This window comes from Haliotis rufescens, unplaced genomic scaffold (genome assembly GCF_023055435.1).
Source record: "Haliotis rufescens isolate VD_foot unplaced genomic scaffold, xgHalRufe1.0.p SCAF_11, whole genome shotgun sequence".
NCBI lineage: Eukaryota > Metazoa > Mollusca > Gastropoda > Lepetellida > Haliotidae > Haliotis > Haliotis rufescens.
Window position 1 is genome coordinate 45,138,243 of NW_025963791.1, and position 20,524 is coordinate 45,158,766.

Consider the following 20,524-nt stretch of genomic DNA (forward strand, 5'->3'; position numbering starts at 1 on the left):
TATAGTCTTGAGTTGTAGGGGTATATGGGGAGTCTGGTATAGTCTTGAGTTGACAGGTTATATGTGGAGTCTGGTATAGTCTTGAGTTGTAGGGGTATATGTGGAGTCTGGTAGAGTCTTGAGTTGTAGGGGTATATGTGGAGTCTGGTATAGTCTTGAGTTGACAGGTTATATGTGGAGTCTGGTATAGTCTTGAGTTGTAGGGGTATATGTGGAGTCTGGTATAGTCTTGAGTTGTAGGGGTATATGTGGAGTCTGGTATAGTCTTGAGTTGTCGGGGTATATGGGGAGTCTGGTATAGTCTTGAGTTGTAGGGGTATATGTGGAGACTGTTACATATTTTTAGATAAATTAGTATTTTTTTTGGATATTATTACAGGTATAATTACAAGTATTATGCCAGTATTTTACAACTGTTATTGCAGGTTTTATTGCAAGTGTTATCAACGTATTACTGGGGCAATCAGAGCTGCAGACCCGTCATTGTTGTAATCTCCATGTGGTCACAGAACCATCATTATGTAATAATAACATATACTTGTGCATCTGAAGTTTCCATGGTAATAGTATTAACTATCATGCACCAGCATATTAATGATGAATTATGAGAGAATTAGGGATTTCCGATGCTGCTACTGGCAGGTTCGTTATCCAGTAGTTAAAGAGAGCTTCTGATCCTCAACATCCCTTGCATATCCAATATCACTGTACAAGAGGGAAATACTGATGACCAATGAGTGTACAGAAGAGTGTCACTGATGACCAATGACTGTACAGGAGAGTGTCACTGATGGCCAATGACTGTACAGGAGAGTGTCACTGATGACCAATGACTGTACAGGAGAGTGTCACTGATGACCAATTACTATACAGGAGAGAAATACTGATGACCAATGACTGTACAGGAGAGTTACCACTGATGACCAATGACTGTACAGGAGAATGTCACTGATGACCAATGACTGTACAGGAGAGTGTCACTGATGACCAATTACTATACAGGAGAGAAATACTGATGACTAATGACTGTACAGGAGAGTTAACACTGATGACCAATGACTGTACAGGAGAGTGACACTGATGACCAATGAATGTACAGGAGAGAAATACTGATGACCAATGACTATACAGGAGAGTACCACTGATGACCAATGAATGTACAGGAGAGTGACACTGATGACCAATGACTGTACAGGAGAGTGACACTGATGACCAATTACTATACAGGAGAGAAATACTGATGACCAATGACTGTACAGGAGAGTGTCACTGATGACCAATGACTGTACAGGAGAGTGACACTGATGACCAATTACTATACAGGTGAGAAATACTGATAACTAATGACTGTACAGGAGAGTTACCACTGATGACCAATTACTATACAGGAGAGTGACACTGATGACCAATTACTATACAGGAGAGAAATACTGATGACCAATAACTGTACAGGAGAGTTACCACTGATTACCAATGACTGTACAGGAGAGTGACACTGATGACCAATTACTATACAGGAGAGAAATACTGATGACCAATTACTGTACAGGAGAGTGACACTGATGACCAATTACTATACAGGAGAGAAATACTGATGACCAATGACTGTACAGCAGAGTACCACTGATGACCAATGACTGTACAGGAGAGTGACACTGATGACCATTAAATGTACAGGAGAGTTAAACTTATGACCAATGACTGTACAGGAGAGTGACACTGATGACCAATTACTATACAGGAGAGAAATACTGATGACCAATGACTATACAGGAGAGTACCACTTATGACCAATGAATGTACAGGAGAGTGACACTGATGACCAATGAATGTATGGGAGAGTGACACTGATGACCAATGACTGTACAGGAGAGTGTCACTGATGACCAATGAATGTACAGGAGAGTGACAGTGATGACCAATGAATGTACAGGAGAGTGATACTGATGACCAATTACTATACAGGAGAGAAATACTGATGACCAATGACTATACAGGAGAGTACCACTGATGACCAATGAATGTACAGGAGAGTGACACTGATGACCAATGAATGTATGGGAGAGTGACACTGATGACCAATGACTGTACAGGAGAGTGACACTGATGACCAATGACTGTACAGGAGAGTGACACTGATGACCAATGAATGTACAGGAGAGTGACACTGATGACCAATGACTGTACAGGAGAGTACCACTGATGACCAATGATTGCATGGCGGAGTAACTCAGCTTATTTAATTATTTCAGAGGGTGTCACATGATGGTAGGACTCAAGAGACATTAATCTGCTGTTGTTGAATTTTTCTCATTATTTGTGACGTATTGACTAACTATGTTCGCTGTTGTGGATCCAGTACTACCAGTACCAGCAAGGTTCTGTGAGGACAATGTTCTCATCCTCTGTGTTTACCCCTGGAGTTTTGTCACTTGATTACTGAGAATTGCTGACAATACTTTTAGCAGAAGATATTTTACTTTTCTCAGACACTGTATTTGGACTTCAGAAGTATTTGGATACCATGGATATTGCAACAAGTGGAAACTATCTATTGACCTAGATGTAACTGAAATTGTTGTTTTTAGGAAATATGGTCCCATGAAGAAATGTTTCATGAAAAGTTGGCAATGGTCACATTGTAGAATTAGTTTGTCTTGGATATCTATACCAGATATGTTGGGGGATTTTTTAGCCCAAAACTAAATGTCCAAAAAATCAGTTGAAAGCACTTGTGAAAAGGGCCAAAAAAAGAACTCTTGTGAGCTTTTAGAAAGAATGAATAGCATGAGAGTTTAACCTGTTACATATTTTTTAAGATGTTGAACATGAAGATAAAATATTCCTGTATGTGGAAGTGAACTGTGGTGTTTCCAAAGATTTAATGTCTCAGAAAGAACGATGATTAGTAGGCATGTCCCAATATACACCCAATGTTCTGGCTAATGGCAAATGTGGGAGCTTCCCATTGTTCAGTCATATATTTGATGTATAAATTATTTGTCATAAGCCTGTGACATGTAATATCTCCAAACAGGTATTCTTGTGAAACAATGGTTATACAGTCACTTTGTATATTGGCTTTCGGAAATGTTGGGATTTATCAAGATGTCGGTAATGTTATGTATTTTGTAGACAAATTCAAATTAAGCTGAAGAAATATTTCCTGTCAAGGTTGGCAAGCAACAATAAATGTGACCTCAAGATAGAAAACTATTCATGTTGAAAAATGTATCTAATTCCCTGAACACTCCTTGTACAATAGAACATAATATTATTGAGCTCAAATGAGAATTGGCAAGGTTATAAATAGATATAGGTCTGCAAAATATACTGAAATCTTGTAATGATTGAAGATGAATTTCATGGCATATTAAAATGTCCATTAGATAATGAGGTAAGATAAAAATATATCCCAGTTACAGGCATATTATACTCTGTTGTTCCAGGGGAGGTTTTTGTTGGACCATGGCTGTTTAGTTGGGGCAGTTCATCCTACTTTATCTGCTTGATCCTTCCTTGTTGATAGGCAGGCAGTGTAAAGCACACAAATACAGAACATTGTCCTGAAGTTTCTGTACTAACTCTTGTTTGCTGTTGCCATGTTAATTCTTTAAGTGACATGTTTGTTGTTGTTCAGCTGTCGCCATGTTAAGAATTTTCAACATTTTCTATGTTTTCAATGTGACGTTTGTGTGTTTGCAACACTTACTTGATAAAGTCTCTGGCATCTTGGCACCACCACTACATGCCTAGGTGCTTGTTTATATACCATACTACATCACTAATCCCTGTCTTGTGTGTAATTTGTCGTGTTTTCTTTGGCTTAATGTCATGGACTTTGTGTCCTTGAAGATTCTATACTGTAACTTCATCTCTCACTAAAGTTAAACATCATGGTGCATCCTGGTTGAGTGTCTAAAGCCTCATTGATACATGACTCCTGGTCGAGTGTCTATAGCCTCATTGATACACTACTCCTGGTCAAGTGTCTATAGCCTCATTGATACACTACTCCTGGTCGAGTGTCTATAGCCTCATTGATACACTACTCCTGGTTGAGTGTCTATAGCCACATTGATACACTACTCCTGGTCAAGTGTCTATAGCCTCATTGATACACTACTCCTGGTTGAGTGTCTGTAGCCTCATTGATACACTACTCCTGGTTGAGTGTCAATGGCCTCATTGATACACTACTCCTGGTTGAGTGTCTGTAGCCTCATTGATACACTACTCCTGGTCAAGTGTCTATAGCCTCATTGATACACTACTCCTGGTTGAGTGTCTGTAGCCTCATTGATACACTATTCCTGGTTGAGTGTCTGTAGCCACATTGATACACTCCTCCTGGTCGAGTGTCTATAGCCTCATTGATACACTACTCCTGGTTGAGTGTCAATAGCCTCATTGATACACTACGCCTGGTTGAGTGTCAATGGCCTCATTGATACACTACTCCTGGTCGAGTGTCTGTAGCCTCATTGATACACTATTCCTGGTTGAGTGTCTGTAGCCTCATTGATACACTACTCCTGGTTGAGTGTCTATAGCCTCATTGATACACTACTCCTGGTTGAGTGTCAATAGCCTCATTGATACACTACTCCTGGTCAAGTGTATGTAGCCTCATTGATACACTACTCCTGGTTGAGTGTCTGTAGCCTCATTGATACACTACTCCTGGTTGAGTGTCAATAGCCTAATTGATACACTACTCCTGGTCGAGTGTCTATAGCCTCATTGATACACTACTCCTGGTCGAGTGTCTGTAGCCTCATTGATACACTATTCCTGGTTGAGTGTCTGTAGCCTCATTGAAACACTACTCCTGGTTGCGTGTCAATAGCCTCATTGATACACTACTCCTGGTTGAGTGTCTGTAGCCTCATTGATACACTATTCCTGGTTGAGTGTCAATAGCCTCATTGATACACTATTCCTGGTCGAGTGTCTATAGCCTCATTGATACACTACTCCTGGTTGAGTGTCTGTAGCCTCATTGATACACTACTCCTGGTTGAGTGTCAATAGCCTCATTGATACACTACTCCTGGTTGAGTGTCTATAGCCTCATTGATACACTACTCCTGGTCGAGTGTCTGTAGCCTCATGGCCTCATTGATACACTTCTCCTGGTTGAGTGTCAATGGCCTCATTGATACACTACTCCTGGTTAAGTGTCTATAGCCTCATTGATACACTACTCCTGGTTGAGTGTCTGTAGCCTCATTGATACACTATTCCTGGTTGAGTGTCTGTAGCCTCATTGAAACACTACTCCTGGTTGAGTGTCAATGGCCTCATTGATACACTACTCCTGGTTGAGTGTCTATAGCCTCATTGATACACTACTCCTGGTCGAGGGTCTGTAGCCTAATTGATACACTACTCCTGGTTGAGTGTCTATAGCCTCATTGATACACTTCTCCTGGTTGAGTGTCAATGGCCTCATTGATACACTACTCCTGGTTGAGTGTCTATAGCCTCATTGATACACTACTCCTGGTCGAGGGTCTGTAGCCTAATTGATACACTACTCCTGGCTGAGTGTCTGTTGCCTCATTGATACACTGCTTTTGGTTGAGTGTCTATAGCCTCATTGATACACTACTCCTGGTCGAGTGTCTGTAGCCTCATTGATACACTACTCCTGGTCGAGTGTCTATAGCCTCATTGATACACTGCTCCTGGTTGAGTGTCAATAGCCTCATTGATACACTACTCCTGGTCAAGTGTCTATAGCCTTACTGATACACTTCTCCTGGTTGTGTGTCCATGGCCACATTGATACAGGCCATGGACACTCAACCAGTAGTAGTGTATCAATGAGGCTATAGACACTTGACCAGGAATAGTGTATCAATGAGGCTACATACACTCGACCAGGAGTAGTGTATCAATGAGGCTACATACACTCTACCAGGAGTAGTGTATCAATGAGGCTATAGACACTCGACCAGGAGTAGTGTATCAATGAGGCCATTGACACTCAACAAGGAGCAGTGTATCACTGAGGCTATAGACACTCAACCAGGAGTAGTGTATCAATAAGGCTATAGACACTCAACCAGGAGTAGTGTTTCAATGAGGCCATTGACACTCAACCAGGAGTAGTGTATCAATGAGGCCATTGACACTCAACCAGGAGTAGTGTATCAATGAGGCCATTGACACTCAACCAGGAGTAGTGTATCAATGAGGCTATAGACACTTGACCAGGAGTAGTGTATCAATGAGGCTATAGAAGCTTGACCAGGAGTAGTGTATCAATGAGCCTATAGACACTCAACCAGGAAGACTTCGTAGATGTGTACAGAGTGGAGACTGTGTAGATGTGTACAGAGTGGAGACTGTGTAGATGTGTACAGAGTGGAGACTGTGTAGATGTGTACAGAGTGGAGACTGTGTAGATGTGTACAGAGTGGAGATTGTGGAGATGTGTACAGAGTGGGGCTGTGTAGATGTGTACAGAGTGGAGATTGTGGAGATGTGTACAGAGTGGGGCTGTGTAGATGTGTACAGAGTGGAGACTGGAGATTTGTACAGAGTGGAGACTGTGTAGATGTGTACAGAGTGGAGATTGTGTAGATGTGTAAAGTGGAGACTGTGTAGATGTGTACAGAGTGGAGATTGTGTATATGTGTACAGAGTGGAGACTGTAAATGTGTGGAGTGGAGACTGTGTAGATGTGTACAGAGTGGAGACTGTGTAGATGTGTATAAAGGGGGGACTGTGTAGATGTGTAGAGTGGAGACTGTGTATATGTGTACAGAGTGGAGACTGTGTAGATGTGTGGAGTGGAGACTGTGTAGATGTGTACAGAGTGGAGACTGTGTAGATGTGTATAAAGGGGGGACTGTGTAAATGTGTAGAGTGGAGACTGTAGATGTGTACAGAGTGGAGACTGTGTAGATGTGTACAGAGTGGAGACTGTGGAGATGTGTACAGAGTGGAGACTGTGTAGATGTGTACAGAGTGGAGATTGTGTAGATGTGTAGAGTGGAGGCTGTGTAGATGTGTACAGAGTGGGGCTGTGTAGATGTGTAGAGTGGAGACTGTAGATGTGTAGAGTGGAGACTGTGTAGATGTGTACAGAGTGGGGCTGTGTAGATGTGTAGAGTGGAGACTGTGTAGATGTGTACAGAGTGGAGACTGTGTAGATGTGTACAGAGTGGAGACTGTGTAGATGTGTACAGTGTGGGGCTGTGTAGATGTGTAGAGTGGAGACTGTGTAGATGTGTAGAGTGGAGACTGTAGATGTGTACAGAGTGGGGCTGTGTAGATGTGTACAGAGTGGAGACTGTGTAGATGTGTAGAGTGGAGACTGTGTAGATATGTAGAGTGGAGACTGTGTAGATGTGTACAGAGTGGAGACTGTTTAGATGTGTACAGAGTGGAGACTGTGTAGATGTGTAGAGTGGAGACTGTGTAGATGTGTAGAGTGGAGACTGTGTAGATGTGTACAGAGTGGAGACTGTGTAGATGTGTAGAGCCGGGGCTGTGTAGATGTGTAGAGTGGAGACTGTGTAGATGTGTACAGAGTGGAGACTGTGTAGATGTGTACAGAGCGGAGACTGTGTAGATGTGTAGAGTGGAGACTGTAGATGTGTAGAGTGGAGACTGTGTAGATATGTACAGAGTGGAGGCTGTGTAGATGTGTAGAGTGGAGATTGTGTAGATGTGTACAGTGTGGGGATGTGTAGATGTGTAGAGTGGAGACTGTGTAGATGTGTACAGTGTGGGGCTGTGTAGATGTGTAGAGTGGAGACTGTGTAGATGTGTACAGAGTGGAGACTGTGTAGATGTGTACAGAGTGGAGACTGTGTAGATGTGTAAAGTGGAGACTGTGTAGATTGGAGACTGTGTAGATGTGTACAGAGTGGAGACTGTAGATGTGTAGAGTGGAGACTGTAGATGTGTACAGAGTGGAGACTGTAGATGTGTAATATGGAGACTGTGTTAATGTGTACAGAGTGGAGACTGTGTTAATGTGTAGAGTGGAGACTGTGTAGATGTGTAGAGTGGAGACTGTGTAGATGTGTAGATTGGAGACTGTGTAGATGTGTAGAGTGGAGACTGTGTAGATGTGTAGAGTGGAGACTGTGTAGATGTGTAGAGTGGAGACTGTGTAGATGTGTACAGAGTGGGGCTGTGTAGATGTGTACAGAGTGGAGACTGTGTAGATGTGTAGAGTGGAGACTGTGTTGATGTGTACAGAGTGGAGACTGTAGATTTGTAGAGTGGAGGCTGTGTAGATGTGTACAGAGTGGAGACTGTGGAGATGTGTAGATTGGAGACTCTACACATCTACAGTCTCCGCTCTGTACACATCAACACAGTCTCCACTCTACACATCTACACAGCCTCCACTCTACACATCTACACAGCCTCCACTCTACACATCTACACAGCCCCACTCTGTACACATCTACACAGTCTCCACTCTACACATCTACACAGCCTCCACTCTACACATCTACACAGCCTCCACTCTACACATCTACAGTCTCCACTCTGTACACATCTACACAGTCTCCGCTCTACACATCTTCACAGCTTCCACTCTACACATCTACACAGTCTCCACTCTGTACACATCTACACAGTCTCCACTCTACACATCTACACAGCCCCACTCTGTACACATCTACACAGTCTCCACTCTACGCATCTACACAGCCTCCACTCTGTACACATCTGCACAGCCTCCAATCTACACATCTACACAGTCTCCGCTCTACACATCTACACAGTCTCCACTCTACACATCTACACAGTCTCCACTCTACACATCTTCACAGCTTCCACTCTACACATCTACACAGCCTCCACTGGCAACGACCACACACTTCCCTGACCCTCATCTATCTCGATGCAAAATACTTTCCAAGAATAGTAAAACGTGATGACAAAAAATGTTTAAACCTTGATGCCAAGGTTTGTATGAGATCACCTCGGAGTGAGTGAGATCCATATATTGGCCTTATTTATAAAAACTTGCTGAAACCACTTAGTTGAGATTGAGAGATTGCAGATCAATAGTCACCTGGCACTGAGGACACCTTGCTGGCTCAGGGGGGTCCCTATCTCATTGATTCCAGCTGCTGACCACTCGAGCGTTTGCCGGTGCTACTTAGCATCACAACAACACTTTTAAACTTAAGCCTTTCATCAAAGAAAATTGATGCTGAAAGGAAAAAAAAATAAAAAATTAGTGTTGTCCAACCCCCAGTACAAGACAGTAACTGATTGAATTGATTTTGATTTGGTGGGTGGTGGAGGAGGTTTCTGTTCTGTTTCTTCATGACTGAATCAACCCGTGAGAAGTTTGAGGAAGATCAGTTTCTTGAAGAAGGGGACAAGTTATGATGAAGGGTGGTGTTAATTGAATGAATACCATTTGGGTAAGTTGTAACATGTTCATCAGAGATTGAAAGGTAGCGGATCAAGATATGGACATTACTTGGGCCAATGAGATAGTGACATGTTTACTTCTCCAGGATTCCAGTGGGAGTATCCATGTATCTCCGTTACTGTGGTCCCTTGCTACAATGCTAGTAACCGTTGGGGTCCAAATAATTATAATTGACGGAGGTGGAGTCATAGGGGGTAGATGGATGACCAACACAACAGTACATGCTCTGTCGACCTAACATGATCTATGATGCACATTTCAGAGTTTGAACAAATATTAGAATAGTACTTGTTTATGATTCATAATGTTGAAAAGATTTATCAAGTGTTTTATAAAAAAACCACATTGTATCCCTTCAGAGAATTCAGGTGAACAAACAAACTTGGTCAATAAATATATGAAATTTGATATAAAATATCGCTAGACATGATGATTTACCATTTAATTTGTATTTCCTGCTCTCCAAGGCATCGTTTTATATGCAGAGATTAAGATTACTGTGTGTATTTCCTCGTAAACAGAGTAGAAAAAAACAACCAGCTGTATGTATTTCAATTGTGAAAATGTTATGACATTTCAGTCCAATTGCTACAAATATGACTTTTAACGAGTCAAAGTATTGCATATATATGATATATGTATCCGTTCTCTGGCAACTTATATATAATTAACTTCATATCAAGGCTTCAATAGCGGTAATCTGACCGTGGTTGCTGTATATAACCGATCACTTCACACACAATTTCGCCAAAACTAATGTAAACAATATTGAATGAAATTTTGAAGTTTTGAATAAAATTAAAAAAATGTATTACAAACACAAGTCCAGATATACAATGAACGCGTTTTTATAACCAGATAGTATAATAAGGGGATTGAATTGAGTACTTCAGTTCGGATTTGTTGACTGGTATTCCAGTATTACAGCCGATTATGTTTTTGGAGATGGGGAAAAACATTGTGTCATTTAAAACTTGAGTTTATTAAATATGTAAGTATATTTTGAGAGCCACGTGTTACCGTACGCTATAACTGAGTTAGAGCTTGATTGAAGGGTGCAATAGCGAGGGAACACTGTGTGTGCACTGAGGGAGTATCCAGTAGTTGAAAGTTGAAGTTTAATTCTGCGATTCTCTTTAGAAGATAGTATTTTCTTCCTTAGAGTACACTTATTTGCATTATTCGATCAAGTGGCTTGAGGAAAGTGGTAGCTGTCAAGCTCCTTGACACGGCAGCACTTGTAGGAGATAGTCGCACCACAAGCAGCCTACTGCATGATCTCCAGTCATGTAACCGGTCATCAGGGGAGTAGTTTCTCAGTAAAGCTATCTTCCTCCCAACTGACCTCACATTCCTGATACACTCTCATTTGGATATTATTACAACAGACGTGGATCTGTGGCTAGGGGAAATACCAGGGCGGCAGTTTCCTCATACAACATTCTGACAGGACTAATGCCATTATCATGTCAGTACTGTCCTGATAGGAGGTTGGTAGGTCAGCTGATTCAAGTCGAGATTACCTCCTGGTGGGCTGCAGCACACATCCAATAAACCCGGCCACATTACTGACAACCCTGGCCAAAGTACTGACACATCCCCCGGCCACAGTACTGACACAGCACACAGCCCCTGCCACACAAACACTGGCTACAGTACTGACACAACTCACACACCCAGCCACAGTACTGACACAACACACAACCCTGGCCAAAGTACTGACACCACACACAGCCCCGGCCACAGTACTGACACAACACAACACACCCAGTCACAGTACTGACACAACACACACCCCTGGTCTCAGTACTGACACAACTCACACCCCTGGTCACAGTACTGACACAACCCCTGCCACAGTATGGACATAACCCCGGTCACAGTACTGAAACAACTCCAACCACAATACTGACAGAACCCTGAATAAAGTACTGACACAACCCCAGCCACAGTACTGACACAACCCTGGCCACAGTACTGACACAACCCCGGTCACAGTACTGACACAACCCTGGCCACAGTACTGACACAACCCCAGCCAAAGTACTGACACAACTCAAACCCCTGGTCACAGTAATGACACAACTCACACCCCTGGCACAGTACTGACACAACTCACACCCCTGGTCATAGTACTGACACAACTCACACCCCTGGTCTCAGTACTGAAGCAACTCACACCCCTGGTCTCAATACAGAAGCAACTCACACCCCTGGTCTCAGTACTGAAACAACTCACACCCCTGGTCTCAGTACTGACACAACTCCCACCCCTGGTCTCAGTACTGAAGCAACTCACACCCCTGGTCTCAGTTCTGACGCAACTCACACCCCTGGTCTCAGTACTGACGTAACTCACACCCCTGGTCACAGTACTGACACAACTCACACCCCTGGTCTCAGTACTGACGCAACTCACACCCCTGGTCTCAGTACTGAAGCAACTCACACCCCTGGTCACAGTACAGACACAACTCACACCCCTGGTCACAGTACTGATGCAACTCACACCCCTGGTCTCAGTACTGAAGCAACTCACACCCCTGGTCTCAGTACTGAAGCAACTCACACCCCTGGTCTCAATACAGAAGCAACTCACACCCCTAGTCACAGTACTGATGCAACTCACACCCCTGGTCACAGTACTGACACAACTCACACCCCCTTGTCTCAGTTCTGACGCAACTCACACCCCTGGTCTCAGTACTGACGCAACTCACACCCCTGGTCACAGTACTGACACAACTCACACCCCTGGTCTCAATACTGACGCAACTCACACCCCTGGTCTCAGTACTGAAGCAACTCACACCCCTGATCACAGTACAGACACAACTCACACCCCTGGTCACAGTACTGATGCAACTCACACCCCTGGTCTCAGTACTGAAGCAACTCACACCCCTGGTCTCAGTACTGAAGCAACTCACACCCCTGGTCTCAATACAGAAGCAACTCACACCCCTAGTCACAGTACTAATGCAACTCACACCCCTGGTCTCAGTACTGACACAACTCCCACCCCTGGTCTCAGTACTGACGCAACTCACACCCCTGGTCACAGTACTGACACAACTCACACCCCTGGTCTCAGTACTGACACAACTCACACCCCTGGTCTCAGTACTGAAGCAAATCACACCCCTGGTCTCAGTACTGACGCAACTCACACCCCTGGTCACAGTACTGACACAACACACACCCCTGGCACAGTACTGACGCAACTCAAATACCCGGTCACTGTGAGTACTGACACGATACAACACCCCCCCAGGCCACAGTACTAACACAACACACATCCCTGGTCACAGTACTGACACAACACAACACACCCCCAGGCCACAGTACTAACACAACACACATCCCTGGTCACAGTACTGACACAACACAACACACCCCCAGGCCACAGTACTAACATAACTCACACATCCGGCCACAGTACTGACACAATACACACACCCGGTCAGAGTACTGACACCACACACAGCCCCGGCCACAGTACTGACTGATGATGTATCAGATTGTAACAATAAAATGACTTTATATTGAGTTACATTGACATTATCTGAGAATGGATTGATTCTCTTAGCAACATCAAGTTTCCAGTTAAACAATATTACAATATTACAAGCTCCTGCATGTATATTTCCTGGAGTTTTACAAGGAAATAGATTGTTTCTGTGCATCAGGGAAGAGCTGTGTTCTTAATGCGAACAAAGACAGGAGAACTGTGTTGTGGAGACTCCAGATCCATTCACAGCACACTTCAGGCAATCAAACAATGCCGGAGTCAACACATAGGCATGTTCACAGACAAGAGCCAGTCAACATTAATCCAACATTGATCATGGATAACTTAAGCTGGTCCTCCTGGCTATTGGACAATTTTACGTGCCTGTGTTCCTCTGGGTGGGGTACAGTTTCACATGCCACAAAGGGAGGGGAGAGCCATAAAATGAAAACCATTCAATGTCTTTCAATGTAATTTTCTTTTATTATGTTGCTATGGAAACAATTTTAACTTAGTGTCAAACAAGGGTAAAGTTTGTTTCAGAGCCATAACTTGAAAACCTTTTTGACAGTCTTCAATGAAACTTAGCACATGCATTGTTCATTACCACATATGGACAAAAATATCGTGAACAGCCTCCTAGCAATTGGGATCATAACTCTAATATCAGAATGGATGCTGTCGTAGCATATGCCAATCATAGGCTAAAAGAGAAGAGGAACCTGCTAAATTCCCTTCAGTGTGGGTGTGCCAATGTGTGATGGTGTCATTGGTAGAATGCACAAGCTGAATAAGAGAAAACAGAATTGGTATAAACCCAGCTGTCATCCAAAATCTGGCTGCCCTACGTAAAAAGATTGTAGTTGTTCCCACTGACAAGGCCCTTCAAATAACATTACCATTATGTGTAAGCATCACCATGTTAATTGTTTAATGAAGGAACTTGGTGTGCGTGACATATCAAATAATGCCACATATAAGGCCAATAGGTTAATTGAGGAGAAATCTTTTCAAACCATGCATCGGTAGTAGCAACTTTTGATGTCATTATGTTCAATGTGAGAATGCCCAGGTTGTGAATCTTACTGTGCATTAAGCATGTTGGTATGTTCATTTGACATGTGTCAAAATATGATTTACAAAAGCGTCCTTGAGGAATCAGGAGCTTAATTTAAATCTTCTCCTTTAGGATTTTAACAGCACCATTGGCACTCTTAATACAAGAAAGTTCAGATCATCATCTCCAAAGAGACCGCATCTTCCATCACTCGTTCTAAAGTTGAGATAATTGAAGGAAAATATTCTGGTAATTTCAAGTACCTCCATTTCTACCCATGCTTGACAAATCCCATTACAAACAAAACTTAATTTGATTGCACAATGTCATTCTTTGTACATATAATGAGTTTTGAGTTTGTGGTATTTTTACTTGCCATGTGGTGAAGCCGGTAACCATGGGGATGATTGGCTCTCTTCATTGACTGATTAAACTTGGTGCACACAGATGGCTTTGCCAATTTGGCTCTGATTGCCGAGCGTTCATGAAGAAGTGGAACTTGCCATCTGAGTGCTTGACACTCATTGGGATTGCCACAAGACTAAAACAGTCTTCTCTTTCATAAATGTCACTCACTGACAGATTTAAATAAGTTAAATGTTTGAAGAACTTTCACATTTTGTGTTTTCTTTGCTTCTTCCAGGAGAATGTCATATATAACCATGGGGAAAAGGAAACAGTTGTTATGGAGGTAGTATTATCATGGAAAAGTGATGACAGTTGTATTGGAGGTAGTATTATCACAGAGAAGTTGTAACAGTTGTGTGGGAGGCAGTATTGTCATGGGGAAGTGGTAATAACAGTTGTGTGGGAGGTATTTTTACTATGGAGAAGTGGTAACAGTTGTGTGTAAGGCAGATTTACCATGGTAAAGAGTATCAGTTGTGTGGGAGGCAGTATTACAACCTGGAAACAGTATCAGTTGTGTGGGAGGCAGTATTACTACACGGAAGCAGTATCAGTTATGTGGGAGGCAGTATTACAACCTGGAAACAGTATCAGTTGTGTGGGAGGCAGTATCACTACCTGGAAGCAGTATCAGTTGTGTGGGAGGCAGTATTACAACCTGGAAACAGTATCAGTTGTGTGGGAGGCAGTATTACTACAGGTAAGAAGTATCAGTTGTGTGGGAGGCAGTATTACAACCTGGAAACAGTATCAGTTGTGTGGGAGGCGGTATTACAACCTGGAAACAGTATCAGTTGTGTGGGAGGCGGTATTACAACCTGGAAACAGTATCAGTTGTGTGGGAGGCAGTATTACAACCTGGAAACAGTATCAGTTGTGTGGGAGGCAGTATTACAACCTAGAAACAGTATCAGGTGTGTGGGAGGCAGTATCACTACCTGGAAGCAGTATCAGTTGTGTGGGAGGCAGTATCACTACCTGGAAGCAGTATCAGTTGTGTGGGAGGCAGTATTACAACCTGGAAGCAGTATCAGTTGTGTGGGAGGCAGTATCACTACCTGGAAACAATATCAGTTGTGTGGGAGGCAGTATCACTACCTGGAAGCAGTATCAGTTGTGTGGGAGGCAGTATCACTACAGGGAAGCAGTATCAGTTGTGTGGGAGGCAGTATTACAACCTGGAAACAGTAGAAGTTGTGTGGGAGGCAGTATTACAACCTAGAAGCAGTATCAATTGTGTGGGAGGCAGTATCACTACCTGGAAGCAGTATCAGTTGTGTGGGAGGCAGTATCACTACCTGGAAGCAGTATCAGTTGTGTGGGAGGCAGTATCACTACCTGGAAGCAGTATCAGTTGTGTGGGAGGCAGTATCACTACCTGGAAGCAGTATCAGTTGTGTGGGAGGCAGTATCACTACCTGGAAACAGTATCAGTTGTGTGGGAGGCAGTATTACTACCTGGAAGCAGTATCAGTTGTGTGGGAGGCAGTATCACTACATGGAAGCAGTATCAGTTGTGTGGGAGACAGTATCACTACCTGGAAGCAGTATCAGTTGTGTGGGAGGCAGTATCACTACAGGGAAGCAGTATTAGTTGTGTGGGAGGCAGTATTACTACAGGGAAGCAGTATCAGTTGTGTGGGAGGCAGTATTACCACAGAGAAGCAACAATATAGCAGACAGGCGTGGACCCTGACCAAAGCTTGATCTTAGCACTAAGACTATCATAACTCTTGTTATGTAATGGGAGTTACTACACTCTTGGCACTAAGATCACGTCGTTGAATCAGACCCTGGTGATGATGACCACCAGCCATTAGTGTGTCAGCCTCCCATTGATCTCCTCCATCAGTTAGTGGACAATGGACAAGTACCTGTGGATATTGATCCTTGTCACATCACAACATTTGGTTCTATGATACACCTAGTGGTTGTGTAGTTCACATACCAAGGGCAGCCTGCACCAAAAACATTTGAGAAGATTTTAGTGTTAGCGTACTCGACTGAACTGACTTTTACTAGACTCAGGCTTCGGACTAGTGGCTAAGTCACAGACTGCAAGAGGAATAAATGTGTAGAAAAGCAAATCTAATCTGTCCTCAATAGGTTTGGTTGATCAGAACTTTGTTTGAATTAGGTGTATGGATCTTTCTGATCAATGAACTGTACAAAGCAGCCCCTATAATTGTATCCCATTAGTTTTTCTAATGTATTTGATATTGAAATACTTCAGTGTAGTTTGTTTGATGGTAAACGTTACGCAAATGGAGGGTTAGGTTATTGACTGTATGTAGCCCAGGGGCAGATAACTACACGAGAGTGTCTGTACATCTTGGACGTACACAAGTTGATGTTGTATAGCGTAACATGATGACATCGCTGATATTTTGCATACACTGTCGAGTGTCAACATAACTGTTTTATCCAATGGTCTGAGTGACAAGGGTAGATCCCCAAGAAATGCTTCTGGCACAGAATCTATTATTATTTATAAATATCTAACATTGAGGGGCTAGAATTTGAAATTCAGTGTATTTGATCGAAACTTGGCAAAGCTATCAGGCACATACTGAAGTGGTGCCTTTTGATATTTTGGGATTTTTCTAATTTTTTTTTTTTTAAAATTTTTATGGAATGAAGTTGGACATAGACTCAATTGGAGATGGGGTTGGTTTCCGGGGCAGAATTCGAAAACCATTCAGTGTATTTGATTGAAACTTGGCAAATCTATCAGGCACATACTGAAGTGGTGCCTTTTGATATTTTGGGATTTTTCTAATTTTTATTTTTTTAAATTTTTATGGAATGAAGTTGGACATAGACTCAATTGGAGATGGGGTTGGTTTCCGGGGCAGAATTCGAAAACCATTCAGTGTATTTGATCGAAACTTGGACGTACACAAGTTGATGTTGTATAGCGTAACATGATGACATGTGACTCATGCCGTGCGATGACTCGCTGATATTTTGCATACACTGTCGAGTGTCAACATAACTGTTTTATCCAATGGTCTGAGTGACAAGGGTAGATCCCCAAGAAATGCTTCTGGCACAGAATCTATTATTATTTATAAATATCTAACATTGAGGGGCTAGAATTTGACCTCTTGCAGAATTTTATGATGAGGTGCTTCATTAAATAGCACTTGTGAAACCACATTGTTTTATATTACATAGGTAGGGGGCTAAACTTTTTTCATCTGATCATGTCGGTACCTCCATGGATCAACATTGTTGTAATCTATATGACTTCAATGATGCAGTTAAGATGTTGTTATTTCTCCTGACTTTGCTTGATGTAACATTGTATTGTGTAGGTGTGACCCAGTTATGGCCATACTCCTGGTCACCCAGCCTAACCCTAGCTAGGCTAAGGGTAAGACCTTTCTTTGTCTCCTCTCTCAATGTCTCTGGACCATGTTACTCACCTGACATTTAGTAAGTAATAAATATAAATGTAAACAGTAATTCATCAGTGACATACTTGCTCATCTCGTTCAGGATGGCAGACAGTCGATGTACACAAAAATGGGGATTAACAATTAGGATTAGCATCTTATAAATAACAGCAATTAAGTGTTTCAAGGCATAAAGATGTCATGGCTCCAGGGTAATGAGCCTTTGCGATTAAATGTTCTTCAGACATGGGTGTCGTAAATCAGTCGCTATGACACATCCCGTTAGTCGCTTCAAAATGGCGGAGATTTGCCTCCAAAGGGAGATTTTTAAAATAGTCAAGATAAGATAACTTCCAACTTTTATTTTTATAAATGTTATTAAGAAAACCAAATATTTTAAAACAATAAATAATTAATAAGTTTCTTATAAGTACAGCTTGCATCTTAGATAAACGCAAACAGATATTAAAATTTAACGATCGGTAGCTTGACAAGTTGACGACGTGTTCAGTTCAAGCCAGTTGTCAGGCTTCGTTATGATGCAGGTTTTCTGAGTATTTGGCCCGATTTGGGTTATAAAATACGCCAAAGAAATATCAAGTGCATTTATCCTGGCGCAACATGATCGCCCCTAATTTCAATGAGATATATTGTTTTTTTTTCTGTCTGCGGTACTCTGTGACAGTCCTATTACTTTGCTTCTTAAATTTCCTAGAAATGTTCACGTTATTCCTTTCCAAAAAATGTATGCCATATCTGGAAATACTATTACGTTTTACAACAATTAATGAAGGAAATGAGTCTCGTCGTTGTTGATCTTTCTGACCGTGACGTATATTAATCTCATTGGTTGACTTGTACTGTTGTATGCAAATTAGATTGCCGATCTTGGACTCTGGCAAACCATTAGCCAATCAAATCTTGTAAAATAATCACATGATACATTCTCACGAAATTTGATGAAGTTCTATGTGTTGATATTTCTGTGCAAAAGAGTCCTGATGTCAGTCAAGAGGAAATTTATAAGTTTCACCCCAGTTATGAGGAAGCCTGATCGAGTAACTCATTGTTATTTCGACTACTGAATCAACCAATCACCCATTGTGTTGTTTCGGAAGACAGCGCTTGCAGGTCATATTTTGATTTCATTTCCGAGTGTTCAATGACGTAACTTTGAGGTATGTTGATGTTTTTAACAAAGTTTCTGACAAATCTAATAAGCAATAAAGTCATGTAAAACTGGACCAGCCATATGTATCTTCGTTCTTAAATTATTGAAGAATAAGCACGCTAAGTTAATTTCAGGAAGTGATGAATACTGGGCTGATTATTCATTTAAAGTTCAACCCTTCAGGCACCTGTTAGGACTATCTGAGTTTTCTGTGCAGTTTTCATTGTTCAATCATTCACCATACGAATTTAGTTACCAGTTGATTAATCTGGGTCCCCCAGCAGGTGGCTGATAGGGTCCCTAATCCGGACAGATCGGGACGTTAACTTCCCATTCTTTTTTTTATCCCCCCGGCATATAATGCGGGGGGGATATAGCGATCAGCCAGTCTGTCTGTCCGTCCGTCTGTCCGTCTGTCCGTCCGTAATCATTTCCTTTTCCGGGGCAGAATTCAAAAACCATTCAGTGTATTTGATCGAAACTTGGCAAATCTATCAGGCACATACTGAAGTGGTGCCTTTTGATATTTTGGGATTTTCTAATTTTTATTTTTTTTAAATTTTTATGGAATGAAGTTTGACATGGACTCAATTGGGGATGGGGTTGGTTTCCGGGGCAGAATACGAAAACCATTCAGTGTATTTGATCGAAACTTGGCAAAGCTATCAGGCACATACTGAAGTGGTGCCTTTTGATATTTTGGGATTTTTCTAATTTTTTTTTTTTTTAAATTTTTATGGAATGAAGTTGGACATAGACTCAATTGGAGATGGGGTTGGTTTCCGGGGCAGAATTCGAAAACCATTCAGTGTATTTGATTGAAACTTGGCAAATCTATCAGGCACATACTGAAGTGGTGCCTTTTGATATTTTGGGATTTTTCTAATTTTTATTTTTTTAAATTTTTATGGAATGAAGTTGGACATAGACTCAATTGGAGATGGGGTTGGTTTCTGGGGCAGAATTCGAAAACCATTCAGTGTATTTGATCGAAACTTGGCAAATCTATCAGGCACATACTGAAGTGGTGCCTTTTGATATTTTATTTTTTTACGAATTTTTATTTTTTTACAATTTTTATGGCCAGAATTCGAAAACCATTCAGTGGGTAAACAATTTATGCTTCTTAAAGAACATTCAACTGTTGACTCATTACATACAGAATTGCACATTTACTAGTGGTTACTTTACAGACAGCTGCCGGGGGGATATGTCATCTTTCTGATGACTCTTGTTTACTCACAGGACAATTGAAGCAAATTTTTAAAATAATGATGAATTCTGAGTAGTATAGGTAATGATGGTTCTGCCGCAACTCCACTGGAGCCGGATTTATATACCTATACCACCACTACAGATGGCATTTTTTATGTGTAAATGACTATGCATTTCAACGATAGTCATGAGATTAAACTAAATTGACTCCAGCTCACCACCACTTGGAGTCAATCAATGCTTCTATGATATAAATTTTTATAGGTAATAGGGGTTCTGACGCAACTCAACTGGAGCCGGATTTATATACCTATACCACCACTAAAAAGGGAATTTTTTATGCGGC

At 41.9% G+C, this 20,524-nt stretch overlaps 1 protein-coding gene across 6 annotated transcripts in view; it reads left to right on the top strand.

Annotated features, from left to right (window-relative positions):
- LOC124121055 (BAI1-associated protein 3-like) overlaps positions 1–20,524 on the top strand; it is a 266,273-nt gene that overhangs the window by 94,878 nt on the left and 150,871 nt on the right. The window contains exon 2 of one of the 6 annotated variants that reach the window (XM_048392842.1): positions 2,253–2,268. The exons of the other annotated variants lie outside the window; for them this stretch is intronic. Within the exon in view, the coding sequence (XP_048248799.1) occupies positions 2,263–2,268 (6 nt within the window). The 5' untranslated portion in view covers positions 2,253–2,262. The remainder of the gene's footprint in view (positions 1–2,252; positions 2,269–20,524) is intronic. 6 annotated transcript variants of the gene reach the window in all.